The 17,467-nt window shown below is 38.1% G+C and overlaps 1 protein-coding gene across 1 annotated transcript in view; it reads right to left on the bottom strand.

Moving 5' to 3' along the window:
* The window catches only part of TNIP3 (TNFAIP3 interacting protein 3), a 114,908-nt gene that overhangs the window by 5,857 nt on the left and 91,584 nt on the right, over nt 1–17,467 (bottom strand). The window contains exons 12-15 of the mRNA XM_040238373.1: nt 12,960–13,079; nt 10,025–10,150; nt 1,566–1,616; nt 591–689 (exon numbers count right to left, since the gene is read on the bottom strand). Of these exons, the coding sequence (XP_040094307.1) occupies nt 591–689; nt 1,566–1,616; nt 10,025–10,150; nt 12,960–13,079 (396 nt within the window). The remainder of the gene's footprint in view (nt 1–590; nt 690–1,565; nt 1,617–10,024; nt 10,151–12,959; nt 13,080–17,467) is intronic.

The following is a 17,467-nucleotide window of genomic DNA, read 5'->3' as shown; positions in this document are numbered from 1 at the left end:
TGACTGTTCAAATCAATTCCACTCACAAATAATTGCTTCAGTATTCAATTCATTTTGCCTGGGTAGACACAGCCATAGAAAGCAACTTAAGTGGGTCACTTTTTCTTGAATCCTTTAAGAATACCCTTTCAATTGGAAAATGTCAAAGACTATTTTGCACAGATGTAACCATATTCACAGTAGTTGAATATAAGTTTACGACTGAAAAAGGCATCTCCCAGACTGTTTTGTTATGTTCGCTTTGCTTTTCTTTATGCACAGAAATGTCTTCTTTGGTAGGGTTAGGTGTGTCATTAAAAATGACCCATATCAAATGGTATGTTTGGTCATGGAATTTTGGCTCAATTTGATACCTTTCAGTGAATGTATTCATATTTATATGTCCTGCAGTTGCAGGGTTCCAAAGATACTTAGAGTGTACACTGACCACTGTAACTCTGCAAATCAGAGCCCAACATAAATAGAGGCTGTTTTTGTAGAAAATAATATGTGCCAGTATTCAAGAGACAGACACCATTTCTCCCAAAAGAGAGTATTAGCACGTATTAGAGACACAGCACTTGATGGCTGGAATGAAGGCTCTTACTTACTGGGTGCTTCTGTAGGTCCTGCACAGCGCCAGGGCCCATCGGAAGGTATGGATCCCTCCGGTAGAAATTCCAGTCGCAGTTACAGGTTGGGAAACACATCTGAGGAGAAGAATGCTGTTAGTTCACCGAAAGCAGGTGCACCTGGGGAGTCACACTGACCGTTGCTTTATACAACCCCGAGGTTTGGTTGAAATCTTAAGGTTTAGCCTTAATCTGGCATAATCCAAATTCAAGATAGGAGGTCTGTCAATGCAGACACTGAGATAGATGAAGCCACAGGCCAAATTTTATTCAAAGTGAAACTATAGTTATTTTTCCATGTTGAAGATACTAAAAATACTTGAAAAATGTATACAGAGTTAACTTTATGTTTCTGAGTTATCTTCACAGAGTCCTCACTTAAGAAGAACCAATCTTTAAGTCATAAAACAAATTTTCCTAAACTGCAGCCAGAGACTCCAATGACATAACTAATGTCCAGAGAGGAAATGAAGAATTAAGAGAAATAATATTCATTCCTAAGTCTACTGGAGAACCAATGGAATGGAATGCTCTAATGCCCAAGAAGCTATTCTTTCTCAAAAGAAGGATGAAGTCTTTGATGTTGTTTTCCACTGTTGGTGGAAGCAACTGTATGAACTATAGAGGAAATATATTTCTCAGGTGTTTGCAGTCTATGAAGAAATTTCTATTTGCATGAACACACACTAAGGCGTGTGCTCCTGTTGAAACATATTCTGTAAAGCATGTGCTTTTCTTGAGTGTTAGGGTCTAGAGGCCTTGGTACCTAAGTATTATCTCCCCAATGACATTTTAATTGATAATGAAAAGCATGAGTTGTCCTAGGCCCTCTGTAGCAGAACTTGAACCTGCCTTTAATTGGGACCACGAGAAACTGCTGCATTTGGGAATAAATGTGAGTAAAACTCAGCATTTCTAACATGACAAGAAAGTTGTGAGTAACGATCAACATACCTGTTTTAATTGCCTCTCTAGTTTTTCTTTTTCCATCTGACAAGCTTTTATCTGTGGACAAGACAAAAGCATTTGTGTGTCAGAAAGAGCTGATGTCTTAAAGTAATTCCTGGCCCAGTTGGCAGAGATCTGCTCAGAAATCCAGGGGCTGAAGCCCTGATCACAATAATGCCAATAAAAATAGTTGAGTTTTGGATTTTCCAGGCATAAATTGGTTCTATTGTGAAATTTCCAAATGAAGTTTGCAAAGTTGGGTATTTTTAAATTGTTATTCCCAATTATTGGGACCACAGCAAATCTGTTTTAGGTGGATATATTTAGCTCTAGTTGTGAATGTAGATATAGACATAGATATGGGCATAGAAATAGCTTCTACTGCTTATTGAATGTAATTGTACAGTCAATTGTATAGTCAAAAGCTTCCACAATAAATTTTAGAAGTTGCATATGAACTTAATACATGCCAGACACTGATCTAAGTGCTTTACACTTAATAACTCACATTCAAGCCTCCAATACCCCTAAGTGACACTTAAAATTATTATCCCTATTTTACAGAAGAGGTCACTGAGGTATGAGATGCTGAGTAACTTGTTCAAAGTCACACTGTCACCTCCCCTGAGTTCCCCCAACATCTGACACATGTAAGGAAAGCTGGTTTTTCTTGCACTCTTTAGTCATGCTGTTGTCATCCCTGATGTGAAAGTGAAAGTGTTAGCCACTCAGTTATGTCCAATTCTTTGTGATTTCATGGACTAAAGCCCACCAGGCTCCTCTATCCCTGGAATTTTCCAGGCAAGAATATTGGAATGGGTAGCCATTCCCTTCTTGAGAGGATCTTCCCAACCCAGGGACTGAACCCAGGTCTTCTGCATTGCAGGTGGATTCTTTACCATCTGAGCCATAGGATACTTTTCCAAGTCCCACCTACAGAATGAGTCTCTCCTTTCAGTTCAGTTCAATCTCTTAGTCATGTCCGACTCTTTGCAACCCCACGGGCTGTAGCACTTCAGTCCTCCCTGTCCAACACCAACACCTGGAGTCTACTCAAACTCATGTCCATTGAGTTAGTGATGCCATCCAACCATCTCATCCTGTCATCCACTTCTCCTCCTGCCTTCAGTCTTTCCCAACATCAGGGTCTTTTCAAATGAGTCAGTTCTTCATATCAGGTGGCCAAAGTATTGGAGTCTCAGCTTCAGCATCAGTCCTTCCAATGAACACCCAGGACTGATCTTTAGGATGGACTGGTTGGATCTCTTTGCAGTCCAAGGGACTCTCAAGAGTCTTCTCCAATACCACAGTACAAAAGCATCAATACTTTGGTGCTCAGCTTTCTTTATAATCTGACTCTTACATCCATAATGACTACTGGAAAAACCATAGCTTTGACTAGGTGGACTTTGTTGGCAAAGTAATGTCTCTGCTTTTGAATATGCTGTCTAGATTGGTCATAGCTTTTCTTCCAAGGAGCAAGCGTCTTTTAATTTCATGGCTGCAGTCACCATCTTCGGTAATTTTGGAGCCCCCCAAAATAAAGTCTGTCACTATTTCCATTGTTTCCCCATCTATTTGCCATGAAGTGATGGGACCGAATGCCAAGATTTTAGTTTTCTGAATGTTGAGTTTATATTCAAATTTTTCACGCTTCTCTTTCACTTTCATCAAGAGACTCTTTAGTTCTTCTTTGCTTTCTGCCATAAGGGTGGTGTCATCTGCATATCTGAGAATATTGATACTTCTCCCAGCAATCTTGATTCCAGCTTGTGCTTCATCTAGCCCAGCATTTCTCATGATATACTCTGCATATCAGTTAAATAAGCATGGTGATAATATATAGCCTTGACATACTCCTTTTCCTATTTGGAACCAGTCTGTTGTTCCATGTCCAGGTCTAATTGTTGCTTCTTGACCTGCATACAGATTTCTCAGGAGGCCGGTAAGGTGGCCTGGTATTCCCATGTCTTTAAGAATTTTCCACAGTTTGTTGTGATCCACACAGTCAAAGGCTTTGGCATAGTCAATAAAGCAGAAATAGATGTTTTTGTGGAATGCTCTTGCTTTGTCTATGATCCAATGGATGTTGGCAATTTGATCTCTGGTTCCTCTGCCCTTTCTAAATCCAGCTTGAACATCTGGAAGCTCTTGGTTCATGTACTGTTGAAGCCTGGCTTGGAGAATCTTGAGTATTTCTTTGCTAGCATGTGAGATCAGTACAGGTGTGTGGTAGTTTGAATGTTCTTTGGCATTGCCTTTTTTTGGGATTGGAATGAAAACTGACCTCTGAGTTTTCCAAATTTGCTGGCATATTGAGTGCAGCACTTTCACAGCATCATCTTTTAGGATTTGAAATAGCTCAACTGGATTATATCACCTCCACTAGCTTTGTTTGTAGTGATGCTTCCTAAGGCCCACTTAACTTCACATTCCAGGATGTCTGGCTCTAGTGATCACACCATTGTGATTATCTGGGTTGTGAAGATCTTTTTTGTATAGTTCTTCTGTATATTCTTGCCGCCTCTTAATATCTTCTGCTTCTATTAGGTCCATAACATTTCTGCCCTTTATTGTGCCCGTTTTGCATGAAATGTTCCTTTTGTATCTAATTTTCTTGAAGAGATCTCTAGTTTTCCCCATTCTATTCTTTTCCTCTATTTCTTTGTGTTGATCACTGAGGAAGGCTTTCTTCACTCTTGTTATTCTTTGGAACTCTGCATTCAAACGGGTATATCTTTCCTTTTCTCCTTTGCCTTTCACTTCTCTTTTCTCAGCTATATGTAAGGCCTCCTCAGACAACCATTTTGCCTTTTTGCATTTCTTTTTCTTGGGAATGGTCTTGATCCCTGCCTCCTGTACAATGTCACGAACCTCCGTCCATAGTTCATCAGGCACTCTGTCTATCATAACTAGTCCCTTGATTCTATTTGTCACTTCCACTATATAATCATAAGGGATTTGATTTAGGTCATACCTGAATGGTCTAGTGGTTTTCCCTACCCTCTTAAATTTCAGTCTGAATTTGGCAATAAGGAGTACATGATCTGAACCACAGTCAGCTCTCAGTCTTGTTTTTGCTGACTGTATAGAGCTTCTCCATCTTTGGCTGCAAAGAATATAATCAATCTGATTTCAGTATTGACCATCTGGTGATGTCCATGTGTAGTGTCTTCTCTTGTGTTGTTGGAAGAGGGTATTTGGTATGACCAGTTCATTCTCTTGGCAAAACTCTATTAGCCTTTGCCCTGCTTCATTCTGTACTTCAAGGCCAAATTTGCCTGTTACTCCAGGTGTTTCTTGACTTCCTACTTTTGCATTCCAGTCCCCTCTAATGAAAAGGACATTTTTTGGGGGTATTAATTCTAGAAGGTCTTGTAGGTCTTCATAGAGCTGTTCAACTTCAGCTTCTTCAGCCTTACTGGTTGGGGCATAGACTTGGATTACTGTGATATTGAATGGTTTGCCTTGGAAATGAATAGAGATCATTCTATCGTTTTTGAGATTGCATCCAAGTACTGCATTTTGGACTCTTTTGTTGACCATGATGGCTACTCCATTTCTTCTAAGGGACTCTTGCCCACAGTAGTAGATATAATGGTCATCTGAGTTAAATTCACCCATTCCAGTCCATTTCAGTTTGTTGATTTCTAAACTGTCAATGTTCACTCTTGCCATCTCCTGTTTGACCACTTCTAATTTGCCTTAATTCGTGGACCTAACACCCCAGGTTCCTATGCAATATTGCTTTTTACGGCGTTGGACTTTACTTCTATCACCAGTCACATCCACAGCTGGGTGTTGTTTCTGCTTTGGCTTCATCCCTTCATTCTTTCTGGAGTTATTTCTCCACTCATCTCCAGTAGCATATTGGGCACCTACTGACCTGGGGAGTTCATCTTTTAGTGTCCTATCTTTTTGCCTTTTCATACTGTTTATGCAGTTCTCAAGGCAAGAATACTGAAGTGGTTTGCCATTCCCTTCTCCAGTGGACCATGTTTTGTCAGAACTCCCCACCATGACCAGTCCGTCTTGGGTGGGCCTACACGGCATGGCTCATAGTTTCATTGAATTAGATAAGGCTGTGGTGCATGTGATCAGATTGGTTAGTTTTCTGTCATTGTGGTTTTCAGTCTGTCTGCCCTCTGATGGAGAAGGATAAGAGGCTTATGGAAGCTTCCTGATGGGAGAGACTGATTGAGGAGGAACCTGGGTCTTGTTCTGATGGGTAGGGCCATGCTCAGTAAATCTTTAATCCACAGCCCTGCTCATCAACAGAAAATTGAATTAAAGATTCTCTCCTTTGGTCCTCCCATATAGGGTCTTACATTTATTACATGTATTTTTTGTACTCCAGTATGTACTATGTTCAGTCAATTCTCATGATTCACAGTAGTTATATTCTATAAAGTAACCATGAACACTGAAGTAGCAAACACTGAATCATTGCTTCCAGGGAAATGCAGGCTTAGGTTCCTACCAGCCTCTGGTCATGCCATTTTTGTTAATCACTCAATACATAATCTTGTTTTATTGTGTGTTTCTGTTAAAGATACCTTATTTGGTTTTCAGTCACTCAGTAGTGTCCAACTCTTTGTGACCCCATGGACTGCAGCACACCAGGCTTCCGTGTCCTTCACCATCTCCTGGAGCTTGCTCAAACTCATATCCATTGAGTCAGTGATGCCATCCAACCATCTCATCCTCTGTCATCCCCTTTTCCTTCTGCCTTCTATCTTTCCCAGCATCAGAGTCTTTTTCCAATGAGCCAACTCTTCACATCAGGTGGCTGAAGTATTGGGGCTTCAGCTTCAGCATCAGTCCTTTCAATGAATATTCAGGGTTGATTTCCTTCAGCATTGACTACTGTCAATATTTGCTGTCCAAGAGATTCTCAAGAGTCTTCCCAACACCACAGTTCAAAGGCATCAATTCTTTGGCACTCAAACTTTTTTATTGTCCAGTTCTCACATCTGTACATGACTACTGGAAAAACCACAGCTTTGACTATATGGATCTTTGTAGGCAAAGTAATGCTTTGGCACTCAGACTTTTTTAATGTCCAGTTCTCACATCTGTACAGGACTACTGGAAAAACTATAGCTTTGACTATATGGATCTTTGCAGGCAAAGTAATGCCTCTGCTTTTTAACATGCTGTCTAGGTTTGTCATTGTTTTTCTTCCAAGGAGCAAGCGTCTTTTAATTTCATGGCTGCAGTCACCATCCAGAGTGATTTTGGAGGTGAAGAAAATAAAGACTGTCACTGTTCTCATTGTTTTCCCATCTAGCTGCTATGAAGTTTAGTAAGTCCTATAGATCCGTAAACAATAGCGCTATATTCATCCCTGAATGAAGCTTATCTGATGCATATCTGGCAGTTTGCAGCTTTCCGGCACTTAGGAACACTGGATAGCACTTCAGCTCTAGCTGGAGGGCCATTAAAAAAATGAGATCCCCAACAAAAAGCTCAAAAATGTGAAAAATGTGGCACTAAATAGACCATGAAAAGAACACTTTTTACAGTAAGAGAGCTGAAAGAAGAAGGCAGCGTCACCTTTTGGACTTCCACTGGGAATAAGTGTGTTAGGAGGCTCAAGTATTTTGCTGCTCTGGGCAAGTTCACAAATGAACTTAAAGGTGGTCCAAGAATTGATTTTGGGGTGGCAAATATATTTTAGTGAGTAGGTGAATTCACAAAATTGGAACCTGCAAATGACGAGGATAGACTATATAGGTTCCCCTCACTATACTGTGGGCCTTTTCGTAGCAGTGATTATTTTTTAGTTCCTTCACAGCATATAGCAGAATGCCTTGCAGAAAGAAAGCATCAAAATCAGATATCATGAGGCACTGAATGTGGCAGGCTAATTATAAAACTAAATGGAACTATTATAAATTCTCCCTTCCAATAAACTATTTATGAAATACCAGTGAGCCATGACTTGGGCTGGATGTTATTGAATATATATATATATATATTTTTTTTTTCACTTAATCTTGAGAATAACCTTGTGAAGTCATGAGGCAAGTATCATTATATTTTACAGGTGAGTATGATGGTGGTAAAGAACCCACCTGCGAATGCAGGAGACTTAAGAGACTTGGGTTTGATCCTTGGGTTGGGAAGATTCCCTGGAGGAAATCATGGCAAGCCATTCTAGTATTCTTGCCTTGGGAAGACACGGACAGAGGAGCCTGGAGGGCTACAGTCCACAGGGTCACAAAGCATCAGACACAACTGAAGCGACTTAGCACGCATATGGTGAGAGAAGTTAAGCAACTTATTTCAGAGACAGACGTTTTGGAATTACATGGAACATTTTAGAGATCTAATTCAATTTTGTCATTTTACAGATGAAGAAAAGGAAGTACAGGAGAAAGTTCAATATTTACTCAAGGTTCTCACCAACTGTTAAAGCAGGCATGAACATCAGACTTTTTTATCCTTAGATTTCTCCTAAGCATCTTTCACTTTGCCACACTGACTATTTTTACCAGTTATTGCCTTAAATGATAGGAGGCAGGGATAGGTGGTGATAGGAGGAATCACCGTCCTCAGTGATAGAAGGAATACACTCTGGTATGTAAGCAACTAGTACCAGATTGATTTGACCTAAAAATTCCTTTGGTCAAGTGGCGCATTTGGTCCACAGGTAATATACTGCTCAAATAAGTACTCTATTATATTATGGCATTTAACCTGCTGTTAATACATTTAACACAGATTGTTACATCATCTATTACATTCTGTGAATTCTATCATACTTTTACCTGAGTAAACGAGACTTTTGAAGAATAAATGCTCGTACTATCATTATAAAGAAAACTTTGATAGTTTTAACATATTACTAAGATCCTCCTTTAGTTCATAAGCACAGTTATACAGCACTGTGATTAAACAACACATTCATTTGGTTGATATCAAACAAAAATGACAGATGACACAGAAAATTACTGTGGATTATAGTCTATGACACAAATAGATATTGTGTGTTTCTAGCTGTGCTAGAGTTTCTATAATGGGAAGAACATTGCCAGTCTAGGTAAATAATTATCATCAATCTGATTTAATGTAGTAGAATGAATAAAATTAAAATATGGCAGGAAATAAAATGATTTGTGCAGTGACGAGTTCAAAGAAATTAAGACAGTTTTGCATGTAAGACATAAAAATTGAGAGCAATTTTCTAAGAACAATCAGAACATTTGTCACCCACTGTTATACAAGTAGGTAGCATGAATTACTTTTGGAAAAAGCATTTTATTATGTTTTTACCATTATTTTATTCCTTCCAATTTCTTAGAAAGGAAATGGTTGTTCCAAATAATTTTCCATGTGAAATTAGGAATTTAAAGTTAATCCTTAAAAATGATGTCAAAGAAGAAACTGAATTTAATTCACAATCTACTTTGTATTAGGAAGAAGAGTATGACAAAAAGTTTTAAAATCTCCTCTGAGACTAAGAATCTTGAACTTATGGAGCTGTCACAGCATGTCTCACAATTTCCTATTTATTGAAACACATTGAATAATTTTGGAAATTAAAAATTTGGTGGTTCCTTTTCTTTTTTGTGTTCCCTGGTGGCTCAGAGGATAAAGCATCTGCCTGCCATGCGGGAGACCCAGGTTCGATACCTGGGTTGGGAAGATCCCCTGGAGAAGGAAATGGCAACCCACTCTGGTATTGTTGCCTGGAGAATCCCATGGACAGAGGAGCCTGGTGGGCTACAGTCCACGGGGTTGCAAAGAGTCAGACACAACTGAGCGAGTTCACTTTTTTTTTTTTTTCACTTTTCTTTTCTTAAGCCTAAATTGTGTTAGCTATATTTCCCTTATTAACATCAATATTTACCCATTACGGCAACTTCTTGAGTCTATGTTTAATAAATTCTATTGTACTTAATTTTAGCATGCTTACAGTTAATATTCTGTTCTAATAAAGTGGCTTATATTATCTGGCTTCCTTGAGAGTGCTCCAGTTACATTAAATCTGGGAACCCACTGAACAAAATTCTTGGTCTCATTAGCTATATAAATGACATTCATTATGCATATTTTTGGAAGACAGGAACATTCCAATGTAGTCCTTCAAAGAAAAATGGTAAGAATTTAGAAACAACTTCAATGTATTGGAGTGTTTCGTCTTTGAATTTAAGTGCTATTTAGTTCCAACTCTCATTCTACCAAGATAAATATTATGAGAAAAAAGATCAAAAGAGTTGGATTTTGTAAAAGACTTTGGAATCTAATTTCTTGGATAACTCTTTAATATACTTAAGTTAAAAGGAATCTCCAGTCATTTTCATCTCTTTACAAAATTGTTTACAAATGATTTCATCTCAGATGCTAATCTCTCAAAAAAAAAAAAAGGCCATTAACAGAAGCCAAAATATCTTTGATTTTTTAAAGAGAAAATAAATATAAAATACATATGTGCTGGCAAAGGTTATTCGAACTTATACCTCAGAATTCAGCCTGTTCAACTGGGACTGAGAAGTCTGAATAATTTGCTGTAGCTCCTCTTTTTCTTGATTAAGTCTTTCTCGGTCTGATCGCTCCTTTTTGAAGTCTTCTTCATATATTTGCACCTAGGAAATATTAACATGCTGTTACTGCTAGCTTCCTTTTCTCTTAAGCCATTTAAATGAGTTCAGAAGAGATGCTGTCTGGGTTTGTCCAATCTGAGACATGGATGTCCTCTTTTCATGAATATTTCTTTATGGTGGGACTCCATCTTGATACCTGTGACTATAATTTTGTCTTTTAGTTTGTTTAGAATGGCACTTTCTCAACTTTTTTCTCATTGAGCAGTAATTCATAAGTAAATTCATGGATATCTTGAAAACAATTCCCTTCACCAAATTTCTATTGCATATTACATGACTGCGAGGACACCTTGGCCCCCCTGACTCCATCAGTGTTAAGTGTCACTGTTTTGGAACAAATCATTCATCTCTAAAACAAGGCTTTGACATATAAATATTGCTTGAAGTTCTTCAGTCAGTTTACTGACAATAGCTAAGCGAAGCCACTGACTACTGACATGTCAAAGTTTCTAAACAGAAATTATAAGTTGAGCACAAGTTAAAAATTAAAGGCTCATGTATGTGGGAAAGCAAGGGATGTTTGTTAAAGGACATTCATGAGAGTTGCCCTTTATAAGTAACTGTGGGCGTATATCATAAAAAAGAGGAACGTTTTAGTGGAATGTCTCTTGAGAGGTACTCCAAATATTGTAGAAAAGTAATCAAAACAACCCTGCCCCGGAACAGATTTAATTATTGTTTGTTTTAATTGGCATAGTATTGATTGGTGGCTTGGAGACTAGAATGTGGAGGTACGAAAACAAATGAAGCTTAAGGAATGAAGCAAAGGAATTTCTCTAAAACTAGATTTAAATTATAACTTACATGAGAACCTAACGTTGAACTACATTGCACCAGCAACACCAACAGTGCAACAAATTTTAACTAAAGGATTATTAATTTTTAGTTAATAATAATAGAACAAAATGTAATAGGCAAGAGAGGAAAAAATGAAACATTTATATAGCTCTATATGCAGATATACATATTTAATTTCAAGCCTTTTTTCATCAGAAGCATTGCAAAGGAACTATATGCCGTCCAACTGACATTTTGTTTTCTGGTGTTGGTTTTTTTTTTTTTTTTGGTTGAGAGTGACAGTCCAAAGGCACAGATACAGTTTGATCAATGTATAATTAATAAACAATTACCAGAGGCAACTAAAGTGGGAGAAGCCCATTGATTAGAACAGAAGACACTTATAGTGATGTCATCACTTAGGTGGCCAATTCAAGCTCAGTTTCTTTGTGAATTTAAATCCTCTAGAGTTTCATGCGGCACTTGCTGGTGTAATTATTGTAGGTACCCAGTTAGACGTGCACAGTTAAAATGTGAATGTAGAAAGCTAGCAAAAGGGCCATCCAAAAATGAAGGAGATTAATCCTGGTCTACTCTTGGGAGTTATGAAAAAAAGAATACTTGCCACTATCACTATCAAATACAAACTAAACCATTACTGTAAACACTGAATGTAAGAGCAACTCTCCTGCATGAAATTTACATTATGTGAGAACAATGAAGATGACTCGAGTCTGAACATAAGCAGTCCTTTTTTCAAAGGAATCCTGGCTTGTACCAGTGATACTTCAGGGGAATCTGGCAGTTTTAAGACTCTGACTATACCCTTAATCTCTCCGTGGGTTTATTTTTAAGCTGTATATTTGATCCTGAATGTAATGCAGCAGATTATTCAAATGGAGTTGATAGAAGAAAAAGATCCAATTTTGCGTCAAATGCTCTGGATATTTTAGATTTATAAATAGGTTACATTCTCTGAAGTAATACGAGTAATGTAAATAACAATATCACAGTTGCTCAATTCTTCTATGTATTGCATCAAGATTCCTTGTAATTGGCACTTGCTCAGAGCAAAACAGCCAACAAGTTACTCCCAGGGACATCAGAAAATCATACATATACACTCTTTGTTCTATGACATCCTGCCCTGCAAGCTGCCATTGTTAACATATCACCAACAATGTGTGCTTTGAGGATTGGAATTCCTGTATTTATCAATATCACCTTGAACTGTTCCAGCCCTTTACCTGTGTTAGTTCATTTTACCTCTCATAGCAAAAGAGATGTGATATGCTCAAGTGGCCCTGTGGCTAAGCCGGTTCCAGCTAGATGAACTGAATTTAGGCTCTGGTAGTTTAGGCAGTGCTATGTCCCATAGCCCTGTGCCGCTGATGCCTGCAAGAGCTTGTTAGAGCATCCGTGACTCTTGCTGTGTACTTGGCAACAGTGAGTGAAGCAGGGTGGGCGGGAAGGAGGAAGCCATAACTCATCAGTAAATTCCTAGGCAGTGCCATCCATATGTGGGAGTAGATAAACAGACGTGCCTCCTCTGCGATCAATGCAGAGTATTCCCTTTAAAACTGCCCTCATTGTTCCAAGGCCTGGAAGGTCTGCAGCTACAGAGGAGCAGCCAGCTGCTACCATTTTCTGAAAAGGTCCAGAGTTTGGGTTAATAGTGTCTTCGAAATAAATTGTGTCTGCGTGAAAATCTCTGGAACCAGCGCTAATAGAATTTCACTAAAAGGTTAATTAGCATGCCCTTCTTTTAAGTTGTGTGCTCTTGGGCAAGCCATTCAACCCATCTGAAATTCAATTTTCTCTTTTATAAAGTGTGAGAGTTGGACTAGTTCATCTAAATTTCCCCATAAAGCTTTAAAATTAGGTAATTATAATTAAATACATGCAAAACCCTTTGACACAAAGTGAAAAGCAGGACTTCTAGAAATGTCTAAAGCAGCACATGAACAACAGGCCCTAAGTTCTCCTCAAGATTGCTCCACTTTCAACTTCTCACCTGCTGTTTGAGAACTTCCATTTCTGTTCGCATCTTCTCATGGCTGCACTCCATTTCAGACTTCCCCAAGGGGTCCTCAGGAGATGAAGAGCACTCCACTTTCAAGGCGTCCTGCAGAGCCTGTATTATAAGATAAGCACACTGTTGACCTCAGAGCTCCCACATATGTATTTCTCTACAATTATTACAATCATTTCAAACGCACTCACAAGGTAGAAGTTCATTTTTAAAGGCCTCACTAAATAACGTTATTCTGATTTTCTAGCATATATGCATTTTTTCCAGAATCTCTGTCTTTTCTCCATGATGGTGCTTATGTTATTCAACTCTCATTGTTACTTAAGAAGGTTTTTGATATTACAGACCCTCCCTCCCACCTGACTAATCATCGTTGGGAAACAGATACATAGTCTTTCTCTGGCTCTGCTTCAGTCAAATATATGCTCAAAATAAAAATAAAGCTCAAACTTTAGGAAGCATCAGAATCACCCGGAGAGCCAGCAAATATGCCCATCCCTGGGCACTGTCCCCAAGGATCCTGAATCAGTATATGTGGGGGGAGGAACTGAAAATCTGCATTCCTCAAAAGCTGCAGCTGATATCTCGGATGACGTTCTGCGTAATATATTTCTGCTATATAACCATGTCTCCTACAGGAGAGGTGGGAATCCATGCAGCTTTGTTTACCATTAGATCTGTGGCACTGTTCTGCTCTGCACTCCTTCAGCATTCCCTGCCCTGGCCTAGCTACAGTTATATTTATTCTCCAATAAACCATCCATTAACCCACCACAGGGTAGAGAGTTGTTTAGTCGCTAAGACGTGTCTGACTCTTTGTGACTCCATGCACTGTATCTTGCCAATTTTCTCACTCATGGGATTTCCTGGGCAAGAATACTGGGGTTGGTTGCCATTTGCTTCTCCAGAGGATCTCCCTGACCCGGGGATCAAACCACGTCTCCTGCACTGGCCAGATGGATTCTTTACCGCTGAGCCACCAGGGCAGCCCACAAGGTGGAGAGAGTGCTCTGCTTTCTTGACATTTAGTACAATTCGGTGTTTTCACCATGGAGTGAAGGAGTGGAAGAAATAAGAGACTCTTAGATTTGCCAACCAGATCATCATCCTTAATCATAAATCCATGGTACTCTGACATGTACTACACTTTGTCAGATTATATAAAAGATACTGTCTCTATTCTGAAGACCTTTGCCTTGTGACAAGTTAAATAAAATGGCTGCCAAAAATGGTGATAGAACATACCTCATCTTGTTGTGGTATCCAAGCCTGCACACAATACGACTACTTGCTCCTTATTGAATGAGTCTTCTATACAAACAGAAAAAGTTCTCTTCCAAAGCTACAAGACTTTAATTCCTCTGTATCTCATTAGTTGCTTCAGTGATGTTCATTTGATGATTCTACTATTAACTCACTTCCCTGCATTACTATGTAATATGGTTGTAAGGTTGGAAAAGGAAAGTAAGTTTATGGTGTTAAATGTGTGTATAGTTAAGACTAGACTATGGACGCTGTCTAGCCTGATATAAATACCATTTTTCAGGAGGTTGTAAGAAAAATAAGAACTTATTTCTTCCTCCAGGAATTCTTAAAACAACAGAAGTTGTTTAATAATTTGCATTTTGTTAGAATGTATTGCTAATCTATATAGTTCTAGGAATTATCATGATAGGTATATTAAAAAAAAAACACATGTTAGTAGCATCAGAATCTAGGTGGGGTGAATGAAGTGAGTCAAGGCAATCAAATATGCTGGCTCCATATCCTACAGCTATAAATAGACTTTTTGTGGGTCTTGTAATATTTGAATTTCCTGATCTACCTATTCAGACTTCTAGAAATTTTGCAAATGAATCATAAATGAAAGGTGAGTTTAGCAGATATTTATTTCATCTTGGGGTTTTCCAACTTCCCTGAACAAACACCTGTAACCTATTCTAGAACAGCAGTTTACCATCAGCACAGATAAGATATACTAAACACATTGATAGTGAGATGGCAGACACGTCACTTCTGCCCATGGGTAGCACTGGTTGACTAGCCCCAGGTAATTTTTCTCACTTAGATTAAACATCTGGATTCTCTTGTCCAGAACTTTATGAAAACAATACCCTTAGGTATCTCCTTCAAAGCAAAAAGGTAGAACTGAGTACATGTAATTATGTGAACTTCTGAAAACCATCTGCTAAGTGCTAAGCTGACATGCTATGAATTTCTGCTGAGAGACTGGCTCAGCAGGCAGTAAGTTTGAGCAAGCAGGGTGGCCCCCAAATTTCATCCTGTGTGTACATGAATGGTGTGTACAATTAGCTACCCAAATCATCATTTTTGAGTAACTTCTATTTATTACAGTGGTAAAAGAGAAAAGAAAAATCTACAGTATAAAAGAATAATTTCTTACATTCCATTAGCCACTAAATGAGAAAAAAAAATCTCTTTGTACTAAATGAAAAAAAAGAGAAAAAAAATCTTTTTATAGCTCATTACTTTTTATCTGTGTTTTAGAAGTGACAGTTGAAGGTATAGATGTGGGAGATGAAATCTCTTCTTGTTTGAAGTACACTTTTATTTTTTCTTACTACTCATATGTAAGATTAAAGCATTATGCCTATTAAAGCATAAATGTCATGCTCACAGTTGGCTATTGAACATATTACGTTATCAGTAAATTACATTAGTTAGTTAATTCATCCACTCAACAAATATTTAAGAACATATTATGAGCAAGGCCCTGTTCCAGGCACTTCGAATACAGCAGTGAACAAAAGAGAGACACTCAGGGCCCTGTTATGAATATTATCCTTGCGAGTCTCCTCCTTCAAACAAATATGTATTGATAGTAAATTTATATAATTGCATTCTTACAAAGATGAATATGTTAATATTCATATAAAATGTTTTTTTGACCTAAAACTTTCAGTTTTTTTCCTCTGACCTTAAGAGAAATTAAGCATCTCAATGGGCCACTAAAAGTATCGTGAGTACTCAACACTGGGTCTACCATGCCTAGCAGAGATGTCTGCCCTGCGAAAATCCTGCCCACATGGAGCTTATAATCAAGACTGGGAGATAGAAAGCAAATATGATAATAAACATGAGACATGTTGCATGTATTTAATAAATAGCAATGAATTCCAAGGAAAAATTAAAACAGGAAATTTTAGAGGTGTAGTATGTAATTTTAGTTAGGATAACCAGAAAAATCCACTTTGAGACGATGACATTTGTACCAAGCTCTGAATTTTACTCAAATTAATTTTTCTCATTGAGATTTCAGGATTATAATCATGAGCTATTAAGTTTTTACTTATTAAAAGTTTTTTTCTGTTGACTATAAAAGCAGATACACATAAATTAAGGTTATAGATGAGCTTCTTGAGTTAAAAACAGAGTTCTTGACTGTTATAATTTATACAGGCTTTATATCTTTATGTCCACATTTAGAGAAACAGAGAAGAGAACTAATAAGTGACGACATACCAAAAGTGGGAGAAATTTCAAGTATAATCTCAATTAATGTCAGTTCCTCTCATTTATTTGCAAAGAATTTCCAGCAGAGAATAAGAGAGAAAATCCATTTGCCCTGAATCTGTATCTCTGAACACTGATTTTCTCTCTTAAAGGATAGAGAAGTACAGTGTTTATGAAGTCAACCTCCAATTTCTCACTTTATCCTGAAAAATAGCTTGCCTCATAAATAGATCAAATACAGCATCGCATTTGTAAAGCATCCTACCAACTGTACAGGCACATCATTAACACTCTGGGAATCTTTAAGTTATACCTCTGGAAACTACTTAACTACAGGATGGCACAGAGTCCAAAATGCAAGCACTGAGCACGTGTTTAAGGCCAATCACCTACTCACTTTAGAAGACAATTTCTGTTACTTTGGCCAAGAAATATCTAGCTTGAGAGATGAATATTTCAACTCCTACAGGTATTTCTATGGTCCATGTATGAAAAAGTCAACAGCAAAGGGTTTAATTTTTTTTCCTCTGAATAAGTCAGCAATCCCTTCCCACAGAAAATTAAGGTTTAGTCCATGAAACAACACACAGACACACTCACTCACAAGTCATTCTTTTGTAGCAATTCAAAGGTGGCCCCTTTGAATAGTTAAGTTGGAGCGAAGGCATTAAAATCACCAGCATTTTTTAATAGATCTATCCCCACTCTCCCCCCTAAAAGGCTTTTTCTCAGAAAGGCCGCCATTCTTGGATTTGGCATTTAGCCTGCTTCCATATAGTCTGCTTCACACCCAGCAGCTCCACAGTGATGATTTTTAAGTGCAGTCTGTTTCCTCAGGAAACTTTTGTGGTTGACCAAGACATACACTACTCTTCACAAACACCCACTTGCTTTATGTGGTTCTTTGAACTACCAAAAAAGAAATTCTTACTCTCTTTTATAATATCTCCTTATCTTTTTCATGACAATCTTTGCAGAGACACGAATTTCCCCAAAAATCCTTAGCCAAGTATAGC

The sequence above is a fragment of the Oryx dammah genome, unplaced genomic scaffold (assembly GCF_014754425.2).
Source record: "Oryx dammah isolate SB20612 unplaced genomic scaffold, SCBI_Odam_1.1 HiC_scaffold_3, whole genome shotgun sequence".
NCBI classification, from domain to species: domain Eukaryota; kingdom Metazoa; phylum Chordata; class Mammalia; order Artiodactyla; family Bovidae; genus Oryx; species Oryx dammah.
Note: the sequence above shows the minus strand (reverse complement) of the source record. Positions and strands in the feature narration are given on the sequence as shown.